Consider the following 15779-nt stretch of genomic DNA (forward strand, 5'->3'; position numbering starts at 1 on the left):
GACAACTCTAAAAAATCATAAGTTTCGAGTGTCAAATTGAAAAAGTGGCACGATTTGAAGTGTCACACAATTTTGTCACAACTTTTTCTTGCACGGAATGTTTCAACAATAATTATTGGTAAATTAAGGGCATTTGGGGTTGAGAGTTTGGTCGAATTTTAGTAAATAGGCCTTGTAGTTTTGGCCTGTCACTAAGCTAAGAACACCATTAGCATGATTGTCTGTGAATTCTTTTGCTCTGCCATTTTTTCCAAAACCACAGGTGCCTGGATAAAGGAGCATTTGTGTAATCTGCTCTTTGTTTAATTTCCTATATACGCAAACTCTTTTGTTTTGGAGCTTTAATTGTTCAAGTTTCACATCTGGAATTTTTGAGAGTACAGCAATTTGGCATGGCATATGAAGGATACTTGAAGGAATGAACAATATTGACCACTCCAGTGCCAAGTTTATTCAGGGTTAGAAGCAATTAAAAGGGGACTGTCATATTTTCCTGCAAAACTGTTCTTACTACAGGGGAATAATTAATACTGGTATGGTATCTCACATACCATAAAGTTATCTAAGATAACTTTATGGAATGTTAGACAATCTAGAAAGTGAGAGGTTTGGATCAGTCTGCCAGTTTAAAACTGGCTGCATCAGGAATCTCGTCTTAATATCAAGAGAAAATAAAAAAGTAAAATAAATAGATTCACAGTTCTTTATATTTTCATTAGGCCAATGTGCAGAGATAATAACAACAAAGGTATTTGATAAAGCTATGGCCTAGGATATATTGAATGAGTTGCCACTTCCCCATTTACATAAAAGTAATAAATCTGTTAATCTGTAATGTCCGCATGACTAGAAAATTTGAACAATGCACTGCTCTAAGAATGTTCTCCATTCCACTCAGTTTGCCTCTAGCAATTTCCAGACCAGTCATTCCTGCAGATGCCAACAATGGAATAAAATACATTCCAAGGACACATTACAATTTACTTAGCATAGTAAATAAGCAGCGATTAATGGAAGTTATATTGATTTAAATGACCAGTAATAACAGGTAATTAAAACTTTTATTAAAAAGGGAACTGTCACTATTATAAAAAAATCTACTATACTAGTTGTTTCTTCAAAGATCAAAGAGACAAGATCAGAAAGTCCTTTAGTACAAGTGATATAGATCCTATAACCAAAACGTTAAAAGGATTAATAAGTCTAAAATAAATATTTCTTCAGTTATTTATAGAATTTATTTGAGCTAGAGTCCTGCAGTCGGTCAGGAACCTGCTGGTTACCCCAAAATAAGTGGGTACCTCGCGGGATGAGGGTAGGATTTTCAGGTGCGGGAATAGATGCGGGTCTGCAGGTCTCATCTATATTTCTTATAATTTGTTATATAGTCAACAGTTTACTTCTTTTAAAATTTTACAAAGGGTTGCCTCCACCCACTTCTGATGTCACTTCCAGTTTGCAGCAACAGCACTTCCTGTTTAATGGTGGTCTGCGGGTTGTGGATAAGGCAGTTAAGGTCTGGGTTGAGTAGCAAATCCAGGTGGGTAAATACAGTATATGGGTTGCGTTCCACGCAGGACAGAATTTGAAATTAACATTTTCCCCCTGGCAACCAATATACTCATGCTGCGAGATACTGTCAGATTTCAGATGCTCTAAGAAGAGTCTTCCCTTAATTGCACTGTAGATATTGCAGCTCTGGAGATTTTATTAGTCATCTATACCTCCACCGGAGTAAAATGTTTAAAAATGTAGCCTATGAATGATAAGTCTACCTATATACAGTTATGTTCAGAATAATAGCAGTGGGTTTAAGAAGAAAAAAAAGTGAATAAAGCTCAAAATCCTTTTAATAGCTTTATTTCCATACACGCAAATGCATTGGGGTTGTGGTCTTGTTGAAACACCAATTTCAAGGGTATTTTCCTCTTCAGCATAAGACAACATGACCTCTTCAAGTATTTTGATGTATTGAAACTGATCCATGATCCCTGGTATGAGATAAATAGGTCCTTTTCAAACTGCTGCTTCTTGACAGTAAGGTGGTGAATTTGCTTATACATCGGACATTAAAGTGTACATAGTTTCTCTCCAAAATGAATGGAAATGCCGACGACTTCACACACCAGTCAGTTGAACTGAAGAAGCTGCTCGGATGAGTAGTGAAACGTCTTCAATGATTGCTCAGCAAGTCCACTTGCGCTAGAATTACTTATACTAGATATACCATGACCACCTGGATGAATGAAGATATTCACAGTCATAATGTTTAAGTTATTTTGTTTAACAGACTAAAGGTATGGTGATCCAAATTATGGAAAGACCCCTTAGCCAGATCTGAAACCTGTATAGGTCTGATTAAATGTCACCATTATTACACTGCCACCATCTTTATCAAGCTGAATTGATATGACCCATATAGCCATCCTGTGGCAATCTATGTTGAGAAGGAGAATTAGACAGTATCACACGGTCTAGTAGTAAGAACAGTGGTACTTCTTCTAAGCAGTACAACATTTATTTTGATAGCTACGGTATAGAAGAAAACAATCAGGAAACTGCAATAAGTCCAAATGAATAATTCTTAAATCAATTAAGCCAGTTGTCCAGTTATCTCACTGATAAGAAAGGCAGTCTCTTTTCCCAACTGTTCTGACATGCTATGTAATATTGCTTCATGATTTATGATGGCAGTTGGTTACTTGAAATTATATTGCAGTGAATGTCAAAGTTTAACATCTGGAATTTAGAGATGCCATAAAGTATCAAAAACACATAAATGTCTCACCTATGGCTTAAGATCATTTCATCCTGAATAGCGCTTTTCATTAGGAAGGTTTCTATGGGCCTTTCCAGCATGGGTGATAGAAGTGGTACTTACTTTCCTGGGTGGGTTTTATACATCCATAAAACATTTTTACTAGCTAGCAGCTCCTGGAGTGCTGACTACTGTAGAGCAGTAGTTAATGCCTTACTTAAAAACATACCCCCCCCCCCATATTTCATTTTAATATCACATATAAACCATTTAATTCTTATTGTTTTGTGTAACAGGGAGTCCTGCTCCAAATTATCCTTCAGTCATTTAAACTGATGCTCAGTACCAAAGTGGGAACACACTGCCCATGTTGGCCACTAAGGTGGTCTCATTTAGAACTGCGGCAGTAAACATCATCTTACCTGCCTATAGTTGGTTTTTCATTTTAAACTGGGGGAAAGCATCCCAATATCACTGACTATATTACCCCAAACGATTTGGTCAGATTTATCAGGGACTGAATTGGGGATGGGCAGTTTAATTGTATTGCCCATCAATAGACAATTTCCTGACCACGAGGGAAAGTTTTAAGGAATTGACACATTTCTCAATGCTGATGAATGTCCTACTTTGTCAAAATACTGTCTGGCTGCTTTCAGCTGCCAAAAAAACAAAAACAAAGATTCAACATTTAGGAATGGTCAAGTCATGTTCAAACTTCAACCCTATTGCTTTGCTGCATAAGAAAGAAAAGAATATGCTCAAACATAAATGAAATTAAGCAGTGTTGTAAAGAGGAGTAGGCCACAGTTACTCAGATTTAATGTAAAGCTGGCCATGCGCATAACATCCTCTAGTTTGGAGAGTGCACCTTTATCTGATTTGACTACCGACACACTGGGACACACAATCATGTGGCCCTACATTGGGAGCACGGACCACATCAACCTGCCATATGTTCAATCCTGCCCAACTATTATCTGGAAAATTTTCAGCCAGGTATCAGAAGTTTTTCTCATTCAATAAATAATGGCAAACAAATATCTGTTGTGTGTTGTCATATGACATTTGATTTATCTAATTTCAGAACTCGTACAAGATAGTTATATCACAATATGTAAAACCAAAAAAAAAAAGGGTGCTTTCTTTTTCACATGAGATATGATACATCTGTAGAGATAAGACAACATGTCATTTTAGACACAAAACATTTTAGTTGTCATATTTAAATAGCAAACATTGCTTTAACCATTTTGAAGGAATGTGTTTCTTGAAATAGTCATTATCCAAATTATATAGAGAACATAGCATTTTGGGACTGCTGCATAAATCAACATTCATGCACAATACTGCTGTCCTGGAAAGCATGTACGGGACTATCACATGAACCAATCACAATGTCCTGACAATCATGACAGAAAACTTAATGTAAATAAATTAACCCAAAATGCACTTGTCACTGGGCACAAAGGGATTACCAGCTCTACTGAATTATTTCCAGAAGAATTCATATGTGGAAAGTTAAACTGAGAAACCCATTCTACAACTTTAAGCAGAAACACTGAAAAAAATATATTGGGTCTTGTGAGTAGGTGCTGAAAGCCTTGCATATTGATATAAGCCCCAGGGGGTCCTGAGTCATGGACATTCTCCAGAGAGCTAAAAGGAACTATTATATAAATGCTCAAGAGGACATTGTGTTTAAGAGAACTGTTGCACAAATAGGTTCTAGTAATTGTGCTATTGTTTCCTATACATTATTTGTTCAAATGCAAAAGCTGCTCGTTTACAGAGACATTTTAATTTTAACAACAACTGTTCCCCCATCTTGCTCTCAGACAGAAGAACTGCATAAAAGAACATACTTGTTCTCTGTTAGAAGATACTTGTTGCCAGCAAGAAGCAACTGTAAATATTAAAGGAACAGTCTGATATTTTGTATGGAGAGGTCTTCCAGCTAAATACAAGTTGGACTTTTCTGAAGCATGCTTCATAGAAATGGGTCTCAATCAATGTTCTATAGTTCAATGTTCTAAATTAGCATAGTTCTTATGCCACTACTCTCTAGTTGAATGAAACATATACCAGAAATGGCCAGGCCTGGATTTGTGGAAAGGCCACTAAGGCCCGGGCCTAGGGCAGCAGGATTTTAGGGGACGGACTGCCCAACCGCAACCACATTGGTTCAGAAACACTGGGGATGTGCAGAAGATAAAACCGTTTTTTCAATTTCGGATGCACCAATCCCCATTGCTCCATTCCTGATTATGACAATTTGCACTAATAAAAGGGAGGGGGCGGGGCGACAAACTTCAGCGGGACTAGGGGTGCCCGCAATGTGAATCTGGCCCTGGAAATGGCAGACTATTTGCTTTAATCAGCTAGAAGAGCTGTAGAACATCTGAATTTGTAAAGAAATTGACAGTTCTGTAAGAGGTGATATTTCCCATTTAAAAAATTGCAATGCAAATTAGAAGTTGAATATATTCAGAAACAGAACTGTTCCTTTTTTATAGATCAGTAAATGTTGGACGTGCTCTAAAGTGGAATTCAAATGGACATGTTTCCAGACAAAGGTGAAATGCCAGCTAGTAACTTGCACTTGTTATGGCCACGCTCATGGCAAAACCATAATTTTCCTTATCTTGACAAAATGGAAAGTTTTTTTTGGATAAAATATTGATTTCATGCATTAGTATTAACATGTACTTGTAACATGTAAGGTAAAAAATGCATTTAACACTTCTCCCAAACATTAAGGATTGCCTTTTGGTATAGAATGACAGGCACTTTCAAACAGAGAATGATCCTTGCTCCAAAGTAAAAAGGCTGCATATGTGGGAATAGCAAAGCAGTCAGACTGACCTCACACACAGGGTGTTCACTAGACAGTTCCAGAATTATAAACCAGTAGTTTCTGTTTCAGGTTCTTCTTTTAGGGGTCAGAGGAACAGGAAAAAGGAAGGATTCTGCAAATCTGCGTAAATTAATATCACATCTAAACCATAAAACTTGCAATTGCCTCATCAAAAAAGAGAAGTGATTGCTGCCTGATAATGCATCACTCTCAGTACCACAAGGATTATGTTTTAATGTTTGAACTGCACCCAGCTCTTCACTGCACGGGGCCGGAGATTCCCTGGCACCATATTCTGGCTTGCGCTGGCTTTCCTAATGATCGCTGCTTTCACAGGTCATGCATTTTCTTCAAGTGGAAACACTAGCCGAGTGCCTCGGTTGGTGATCTCATAGTCTCCCCCAGTTAGTTCATGTTCCAGAGCTTCGTCGGAGCTCATTTTTTCTCTTTTGCCGTCAAGGCTTGTGGTTGCTGTGTGAGAACCAGAGGAGCCATTAGCTGTTATGGTGGTGTCTCCATAAGTTAATGTAAGGTCGCCATCATTTAGAATAAATTCTGCATCGTCCTCTCTCAACTGCTCGACATTCTGTCAATGACAATAAAGGATCAACTGTATTGCTATACAACATAAATATCATACATTTCAGTATCTGAGCTTTTAATGTAGTTTTTATAGCATCTTTATCCCTGCCTACATACATATTTCATGCTTTATAAATATTATTTGTCTCCTGGATTACACACATTTCTATTGATCTATAAACAGCCTGCTTTAATCATTTCACCTAATCCTTTCAGTCAAATACTGTCTGTCCCTTACTATTCACTGAATTATTTATTCTGACCCCACAATCAGTACTGTATATACCACTTAAACCAAGCATGTCCAAAGTCAGGCCAGGGGGCCAATTGCGGCCCGTTTTCAAATTTACACTGGCCCTCAGTCTTCATCATGAAAAAGGACAATATATATAAAGCATGAAAATAACCTACAAAAAATAAACTATAACAAAATATGTGTATTATATATACATGAGCCCGGGTACTCAATTAAATGTGGATTGATGCTACACCTAACACATTGCTGCTATGTCCAGTTTTTTAATATGTATGTGTATTTTAAATTTTGAATAAATAAAGTGTGTTTTACCTAATATATTCCCAGTAGTGAGACCCCCTGTTTAAGTAATTCTCCACTATACGGATTAATTTCTTATTAAATGTATTTTAACTTTACTTTGGGGGGGGGGGGCTCCGGGTGAACTTTCCCTTATAATATACTGGGTAATTATATGAATGTTGCACCTCTAGCTGCAGCTTGGGGATATTGTTTTCTTATGCCGTCTATGGAGAATACCTAAGAAAATATTTCCTAGTGAAGTTCTATAATTAGGCTTCTCCTCTTTCTTTTTATTTACACCATGTGCAACTTTTGTTGTGGACATAATTAATGGGTAATTTAGACAATGGAGTATGATTATTCAAATCTTTTACTTTGTGGCAGACCAAATGATACAACAAATGACAAGTTCTGTGATATGGCTATTAAGATACATAACTATACCTTTAAATTATTATTAAATATTAAATTATTTCCAAATAATAAAAAACATTTAGAGACCCTTTAGAGCAATAATTACTAGTACACTTTTGGTATTCATCTGACCCACCTCTGTCTTTCTAATGCGGAGTTCTGCAATACAACTGCAGGGATATAAATGCCATATATACATATATCCCTAAATCATTACACATTTGATTTTCCTTTCTAGATACCACAAAGCAGTTCCATGTCTGTAGCTTATGAATTACTTACATCATAGACCTGTGGGCTCGTGAAACACCTGGCAATGAGCCCGCACCAGCTGGGAAGAGTTGTCGATAATGGAGGACCACTGTGGGTCAGCATTGGTTTCAGATAACTAGTATTATTTAAGGAAAATTCTGCATTCATTAAACGGTTTAAACGTTTCATGTACACTGTGCAGCAAAAGCAAATAAGTATGTTTATTACACAGAAGAGATTGTGCTTTTTTTGTTTTAATTATCAACCAATTCTACCCCATAACACCACAGTGAGAAACTAACATTCTAAAAATATATGAAATTCATAACTTAAAAAAAGATGACATAATATGTAACCCGTCTTTCTTCTCAATAAAACCAACATCAAATATAATGATTAATGATGGGACAGTAAAATTCAGGCCAAGAGATAATCCTAGTCAAAGCAGAAATGACAAAAAATCTGATAAAACAGCTAATCTTTTGCATAGTTATGAGATCCCTTATCTGGAAAGTCGTTATCCAGAAGGCTCCAAATTGCAAGGAGGCCACCTCCCATAGAGTAAATTATTTAAAATTATTTCCTTTGTCTCTGTAATAATAAAACAGAACCTTTTACTTGATGGTAACTAAGCTGCATAAATCCATTTTGGTGGCAAAACCGGTAGGTTTATTTCATGTTTAAACAATATGATCCTTATCTGTAAAATGCTAGGACCTAAGCATTATAATAGTTCCTCTAGCTGTATATGGTAGGGTGTTGGGAAGTAAGCCATTCCTCATTTAAACCCTCCCAGGATCCTGTTCAGAGCTTGTCTTGCACAGACATAGGATTCCAACATACCTTTGTAGCCAATTGACTCACACACTCATTCACTCTCCGTATGTGCTTATTTAAAGTATGAATGAAGTTATTTTCTGGCCCTAGGTTTTAAGTTTGAAGTTTGAATACATATTTCACATTGACTAGAAAGGCAGCCTAATCAGCTGATTCTGCTCAGTGTCTTTCGACTCACTACATCATCTGCAAGGAATTCAACAACCATAGCAACAAGAGCTGCATTTTGCCCAAGGAGCTTTGAAACTTCTTGTAAAAGCTGAAGAGAGAGAGGGGGGGGGGTCAATGTGTGTGTGGGAAGCAGTCATAATCACTGTGCAATCGATTTATCTGCTGGTGCAACCAAGTGAGGTATTGTCCAGCCTCAGTTACAATACCAGAATAGCATTAACAGGTCCCATAACATCATTTTGTCTATACCTAAAGGAATTGCCCTTTATTTTAACTGCTTTCTGATTTACTTTTTTTTGTGACTCTCTCCTGAAAATGCAGTCTAGTTGGGAAACTCACAACACCAATATATTTTAAAGGGTCACTACCACAGTCAGGCTAATTTTGTAATATATGGAAAAACTTTTTTTTTTGGTCAGGAAGGTCGCAGATACAGGAATCTGTGCTTACACATGCATAATGGCAAGATAAACAGAGGCCATCACTTTTGACAAAAGCTCAGATTGTGAGTGAGAGATTAGCAGAAAGAAGAACATCTTAAACAGAACATTTACACAGTAAGGGACACACAGGTATTTAAGTATTTTTTGGTTTACATTGTATCAAAGTTGTATAAGCAACGGAGTTACACAGCCCCCTAACAAAATCTGTTGAAGGCCAGAGATCAAACATCAAGAAGGGTTTGCCCATATGTGTTAAAAAGCATCAATCAGAAATCCCAGTAGGGCACTCAATAGCCCAGGGCCCCTCAGGCAGTTAGTGGGCTACTGTTCCACATTATTTTACATTCTATGAAAACAGTTGCCTCTCATTATACATGCATATATTTTGCCATGTACAACGTACAAATATTTTTTCCATTAATATTATTAGACACTGGCTTAGTTAGTGATAGTTAGTTCTTGTTAGTTTCTATTTTATTTTACATATTACTTCATTGTAAATTATACATTCTGTATAATATGTCATTGTATTAATCTTCTTATTCTGCATACTATTTGTTATCATATTGATTTTTATGGTTTATTGTGAAAACCAAATAAAATATTTCAAACTTAAAATATTATTAGAATGGCTGTGTTATGTAACATTATTGTGTTTGAACATTTTAGAGTTTGTCTGTAGCCATCTGTCATTTGATTGCTGCAAGCAAAAAACGGGCAGGGGGTAGGTTGGGGACGTTGGGGGGCGGGCCGGTGATGTCTGGGAGCGGTCCGGTGACATTGGGGGGCTGCCTGGTGACGTGGGGAGGCAGGGCGGGTGATGTCAGGGGCAGGACTGAGGAGATGGAAATCAGTGATTGGCTGATCGCCATTTCATTCACTTCAATGTCCTGTCCGGATTTCCTAATTTGGAAATCTGGACAGCCCTTCCAAAAACCTGATTATCCGGGTGAAATCCGGACAGGTGGCAACCCTAACTGGGTGATTGAAAGGTGCTATAAGTTTATGGGGTTTAATGATTGGTCTGTACTTTTGTTATGGCCACTCAATGCTAGTTCAATTGCACATTGCAGATGCATCTAAAAGTTAAATAAAAAACTCATATCATTTGTTTCATTCACTATAAAAAGGATACTTATGATCAAAGCTATACCACAACCTAAACACCCAGGCACTCTCCTGCTTTGTACGACTGCCGCCATTTAAGCCAGGGCCATCCTAAAGAAGAAAAAAAACACAAAAATAAAAAACAATTTATTTGTTTTCTCAATATATATATAAAATAAATAAAAATATCAAAAAGAGAAACAAAACCAGAGACATCATAGAAGCCAAATAATGCTAAAGGTTCTTTTAAGATTCTATCGTGGTCATTAGGCAGATTCAATCACATTTTATCCTCACATGAAAAAGTCAATTATTGTATTTGGATTGACCTTGGGCAAAATTAACATTTCCGTTGTAAAGTGTAAGTTAAATTTGCAGCACCACACTAACATCTACAGCTTGTAGAATATGAAATGCATGGCCAATAGCAGGTGTTGGAACCATTAGACCAGAAGCAAGAATTGTGGAGACTAAAATTGATCTGGGCCAGCTTGGGAAACTGGTAGCATGCTACTCCTGTCAGGAGGGCTTGCAATAAACAATGTCACAGCAGCAAGAGCAATGCATGTACAGGGCTGTGGTTCTAAAAACATTTACTGCAAAAATCAAATGTTCATTTCAAATAATGCCAGGGATATAAAGCCTGTACAAAACAACTACAAATAACTACACCATATAGTAAATATATATTTTTTAGCAAAGAAGCAGATTTCTGGAACAGAAGTTGTAACTTACTGTATGAAGTACTTGAAAACTGTCATTTGTTGGTGCTGGATCTTGATCTGGGTCAACTCCAACTCTATTACATAGAAATGGGAGGAGGGGGGAATAGAAATTAGAATATTATTCTAAACAGGTATTCTGGATTTAGCAAGGATTCGCAGGTCAGAGACTCATTGGTGTTGCTGAAATAATACAATCAACATTAAGGGGCAGATTTACTAAGCTCGAGTGAAGAGTTCGAATGTAAAAAAAATTTAATTTCAAAGTATTTTTTTGGGTACTTCGACCATCGAATTGGTCAAATGATTTGAACGATTCGATGAAAAAATCGTTCCACTATTTGATAATCGAAGTACTGTCTCTTTAAAAAATACTTTGACTTCATACTTCACCACTTTAAACCTACCGAGGTACAATGTTAGCCTATGGGGACCTTCCCCAGCACTTTTCCAAGTTTTCTTAGGTCGAATAAAAAAATCCTTCAATCAATCGCTTAAAATCGTTCAAATTGTTCGATTCAAACGATCTTATCGTTCGACCGAACGATTTTTATTCGATCATTCGATAAAAAGTTTTGCGCTAAAATCTTTCGAATTCGATATTCAAAGGATTTTACTTCTAGGGTTTTTTAAACCTCGAAATTCGACCCTTGATAAATCTGCCCCTATGTTTAAAATTATCCTGTGTGTGGGTAACATGTACAGAAAAGGCTCAAACCACAGAACTGCCATAATATACATTTTTTTGCCCGAATACAGGATTACTCTATATGTAAAAACAAAAAAAACCTAACACAGGAAAGTGACACAAAATGAACAGTACAGGATGTGTAAAGATTTTTATACATTTATGTACACGTCAAGGTGTTCAGACCTCTGACCAATTCTCATTTTATTAAATAACTAATCCTATACTAAGTATTTTTTTTTTTATTTCAAAGCAATCAATTTTAAGTCTGGATTTTAAGAAATCACTATCCTGGTTGTGAACCAGAAAGACATCAATGAAGACCAAAAAACAAAAAAAATTGCCAAAGAACATAATAATGATGTAATAGAAATGCATACAATATTTTTGAGTTTTGATGTCACAGTGAGCACTGCTGGTTTAGTAAATAGCAGTGAAAGCAAACAACCCATTTGCTGCCTGGAAAAAACATTAGAATGCCCGTTTACCGAACTTAAAGTGAAAAATATTGGTTGCAGGAATGAAAACTTACTAATGCAAAGGCAGCTTTAGAAAGTATTAAGGTATGTGGGATGTATTCAATTGCATATAGCATATTTTATTTTGTTTTTATTTAACAATGCCTTTGCAAAACTTGTCAAGGGTCTGAACATCTTTGCAAGACAATGTAAATGGGAGAAATGCAAAGAATTTGATAAAGACACACCTAAACCATACCTCCCAACATTTTGGAAATAGAAAGCGGGACATAAAGATTTGCCGCACAGAGCACGGTGAATTTTTTGACCATGCCCATTTTTGTGACCACATCCCCTAATTACCATGTCAATTTTACACAATTTGGCAGGTTCTGAAAGTTTAAACACATTTCTGTAGTTTTTATGTGTTTGAATCAAACACACCAATGATCCCTTTACTAGTTTGTAATGTTTTTATCCTTAGATTGAAGCAGAGGTCTGACCTAGGTCAGTACTTAAAGGGATACTGTCATGGGGAAAAAACATTTTTTTTCAAAATGAATCAGTTAATAGTGCTGCTCCAGCAGAATTCTGCACTGAAATCCATTTCTCAAAAGAGCAAACAGATTTTTTTTTATATAAAATTTTGAAATCTGACATGGGGCTAGACATATTGTCAATTTCCCAGCTGCCCCAAGTCATGTGACTTGTGCTCTGATAAACTTCAATCACTCTTTACTGCTGTACTGCAATTTGGAGTGATATCACCCCCTCCCTTTTTCCTCCCAGCAGCCAAACAAAAGAACAATGTGAAGGTAACCAGATAGCAGCTCCCTAACACAAGATAACAGCTGCCTGGTAGATCTAAGAACAACACTCAATAGTAAAAACCCATGTCCCACTGAGACACATTCAGTTACATTGAGAAGGAACAACACACAGCCTGCCAAAAAGCATTTCTCTCCTAAAGGCACAAGTCACATGACCAGGGGCAGCTGGGAAATTGACAAAATGTCTAGCCCCATGTCAGATTTCAAAATTGAATATAAAAAAATCTGTTTGCTCTTTTGAGAAATGGATTTCAGTGCAGAATTCTACTGGGGCAGCACTATTAACTGATTCATTTTGAAAAATTTTTTCCCCATGACCGTATCCCTTTAATGATTCACACATAAGAGAGAAAGTGAAAGAACCGCGCTTGGTCAATCTGTTGCTCTGCCTTCTTTGCCTTTGTGGTGTCCCAGGGAAAGAAATAATTTAGGTAGTAGATTTGGGACAACTCCACCTCACATTTTTTTTTTCCCAATTTCCTCCTTTAACTTATGAACTTGAGAATTGTGTTTTTTAGTATTTATCCTATTAATTGCGGTCACTTTAATTAATTTAAGATCAATTTACCTGAGTTGTAATTTATTTATTGATCCAGCACTACTAAGCACTTTAAACTTTTAGAATTAATTTTTTAAGCTTATTTGGATGTGGGCATATTATTCATTCATTAAATAACATTACCATATCAGAAAGGATATAAATCCCCATTAAGGGAAGCTTTGCAGTTTATAGTTGATTCCAATGTGGGCAAAATCACTAAATGGTTTTAATCTTTTTAATCTATTTAACTGAATGAACTCCATTGCACTGCACTTTAATCTTAATTAACTCTTAATTCAATACATACTTGATCTAGTGGTAATAAATCAATTTATAGCACTGCACTTTAGAATTTATATTCCCAGTGATTGTTATAAGACAATCAGTGGGATTGCACTTGAGTATAATAATTTTATAATCACCAGGTTATTGGAATAGTTTATACAAGTGACGGCTGAGTTAGATTGACCAAGTGCGGTACTTTTGCTTTCTCTCTTATTTGTGAATTACAGTTTTGCTAATGAAGGTGAATTTCCCTTTTAGGTGCAAATTACAGTTTCCGCAAGGGATCTGTTTATCTTAAATTGTTACAATAGTTTCTTTGCTTATCTTAAATTGTAACAAAAGTATCTAAGTATCTATTCTGGGCTTTCTGCCAAAAGCCAAATAAGTTAGAAACTTTGTCTGGCTTTTCAGTACAAGAGATCAAAGAAAAAGTCAGGACATTTCAGTAACAACCCTGGGACTGAGTGTCAAAATCAGGACTGTTCCGCGAAAAACGGGGCAGTTGGGAGGTATGCCTAAACTAACACCTGTTCTGTCTGGCAATTTAAGCCACACCAATATCTGGCAAATCACACAGCGCACAGACATGACATCTCTAGCAACATACATTTGTAGTAAAATTATTTTTTTAGTGTCAATTTCACTTAAACATGAGTTTCCATGAGTGAGCATTCACACATCTCACCATGTGTAATGCAATACATCAGATAGTGTAGTGTAAATGTCACTGCCATTGGACCATGGATCAGTAGATTTTCTGATTTACTACTGGAGCAGTAGTTTTCTGGAGTGATAAATGGCATTTCACCATATGGCAGTATGATCAGGAAAGTCAGGAAAATGCTTGTAATTATTTCTAATATTAATTTATATTTTGCAAAAATATAATACCACAAGCCTGAAACTGCATTTTTTCTACAGACATTACACTAATGGAAATTTCCCATTAGTCACAAAAGTTAGCTGAAGAACATAGGGTGCATTACAGTCTGTCTTCATCTGAAACCGCTTGCTGGAACATTAGAAATACAATCAATCCTTGATCTAGCCACAGAGTGCCCATTGTTCCGCCATCAGAAGTTTATGTAATGTGAAGGGCATATCATGGGATACCAGCCAAAGCTTGAACAACTCAGCACTATCAGCAGCTCTTTGCTCTATTCTGGCAGTTTTGAAGCACTGTTGGTTGGAGAAACTAATGCTAAAAGAAAACCTTGTACTCATACAAAAAAAAAAAAAAAAATTATATGGCCTAACATACCCATTGACAAACCATTATTTAGTAGCCTACAGCTCTCCCTTGCACATTTCACTTAACACTAACACTAGTGAAGCCAAGAGAACTATCATCATAAGCAAATAATAAGTAAAACAAAATTAGTAATATATTTTTTTTTCTTGCATTTGAATCTAAAAAATGTTCTTCAGATCATCAGAAAGGCTTTCACTCCATAGTGCAGGGCACCAGTGCATTATATTTTAATCCATGTAAAACTCTTTTCATATATTTTTGTCATTAGTGGTCTATTAAGGAACATGGCCCAGTCTGCTTCCATGACTGCTAAAATAACATACATAAATCAACAAGTACCAATGAACTTCAGGCCAAGTTCAGCTTAATTTTCACTTTAATTTTACCTCTATGTTTGGGATGAGCAGTGCTAGGACTAGGAAAACAAATAAGCTTAAAATCACCACACATCACAAGGCAGTTATTTTATTAGATTTTGTTTGTACTGGAATCAGTTCTTTGAGTGAGCTCTAATACATCTGAAATGAAGCCCGCTATAAGATATATTGGATCTAATTGTCAATGAATATCTGACACCCAACTGCTGCATGGAGAGAATGATTATAAACAGATGTTGTGAGAGGGATAGTGAAGATAAACCATGATTATTTCAGAAATGATGCAGACCTTTTAATTGATTGTACTTAGAAAGTACTTATTTCAGTATGATGAAGCTTATATTAAATTTTCATTTTCGTTATACTTTAGGTAGTCAAGCAGCCTAAGCTCCAAGGAGATTGGGAAGGATGGGCCTAGCTGTTATGAGAAAGGCCCATGGGGGAAAAACCATCAGATAACAGCATGCTCAGCAGGGTACGTAAAGTTGAAGTCGCCAAATGAGAGGTTCCTACCAATATGCCCACCTTGTGGTCAAACGGTTGGATTACAATTGAACTAATGCAGGCTGTTGTGGAGAGGACTGCATAAACGAGCCGACACGTTCCCTGTTCTGATTAATTAAACCTGTCCACTAGATATCTGCCAGATTTTCAGGAAGATATTGGT

At 36.5% G+C, this 15779-nt stretch overlaps 1 protein-coding gene across 1 annotated transcript in view; it reads right to left on the reverse strand.

The window, feature by feature from the left end:
- Positions 1 to 3805: 3805 nt before the first annotated feature.
- The window catches only part of LOC108709730 (sodium/hydrogen exchanger 7), a 54642-nt gene continuing 42668 nt past the window's right edge, over positions 3806 to 15779 (reverse strand). The window contains exons 13-16 of the mRNA XM_018249816.2: positions 10695 to 10758; positions 9988 to 10070; positions 7432 to 7537; positions 3806 to 6201 (exon numbers count right to left, since the gene is read on the reverse strand). Coding sequence (XP_018105305.1) covers positions 5953 to 6201; positions 7432 to 7537; positions 9988 to 10070; positions 10695 to 10758 — 502 coding nt within the window. The 3' untranslated portion in view covers positions 3806 to 5952. The remainder of the gene's footprint in view (positions 6202 to 7431; positions 7538 to 9987; positions 10071 to 10694; positions 10759 to 15779) is intronic.

The sequence above is a fragment of the Xenopus laevis genome, chromosome 2S (assembly GCF_017654675.1).
Source record: "Xenopus laevis strain J_2021 chromosome 2S, Xenopus_laevis_v10.1, whole genome shotgun sequence".
Lineage (NCBI taxonomy): Eukaryota > Metazoa > Chordata > Amphibia > Anura > Pipidae > Xenopus > Xenopus laevis.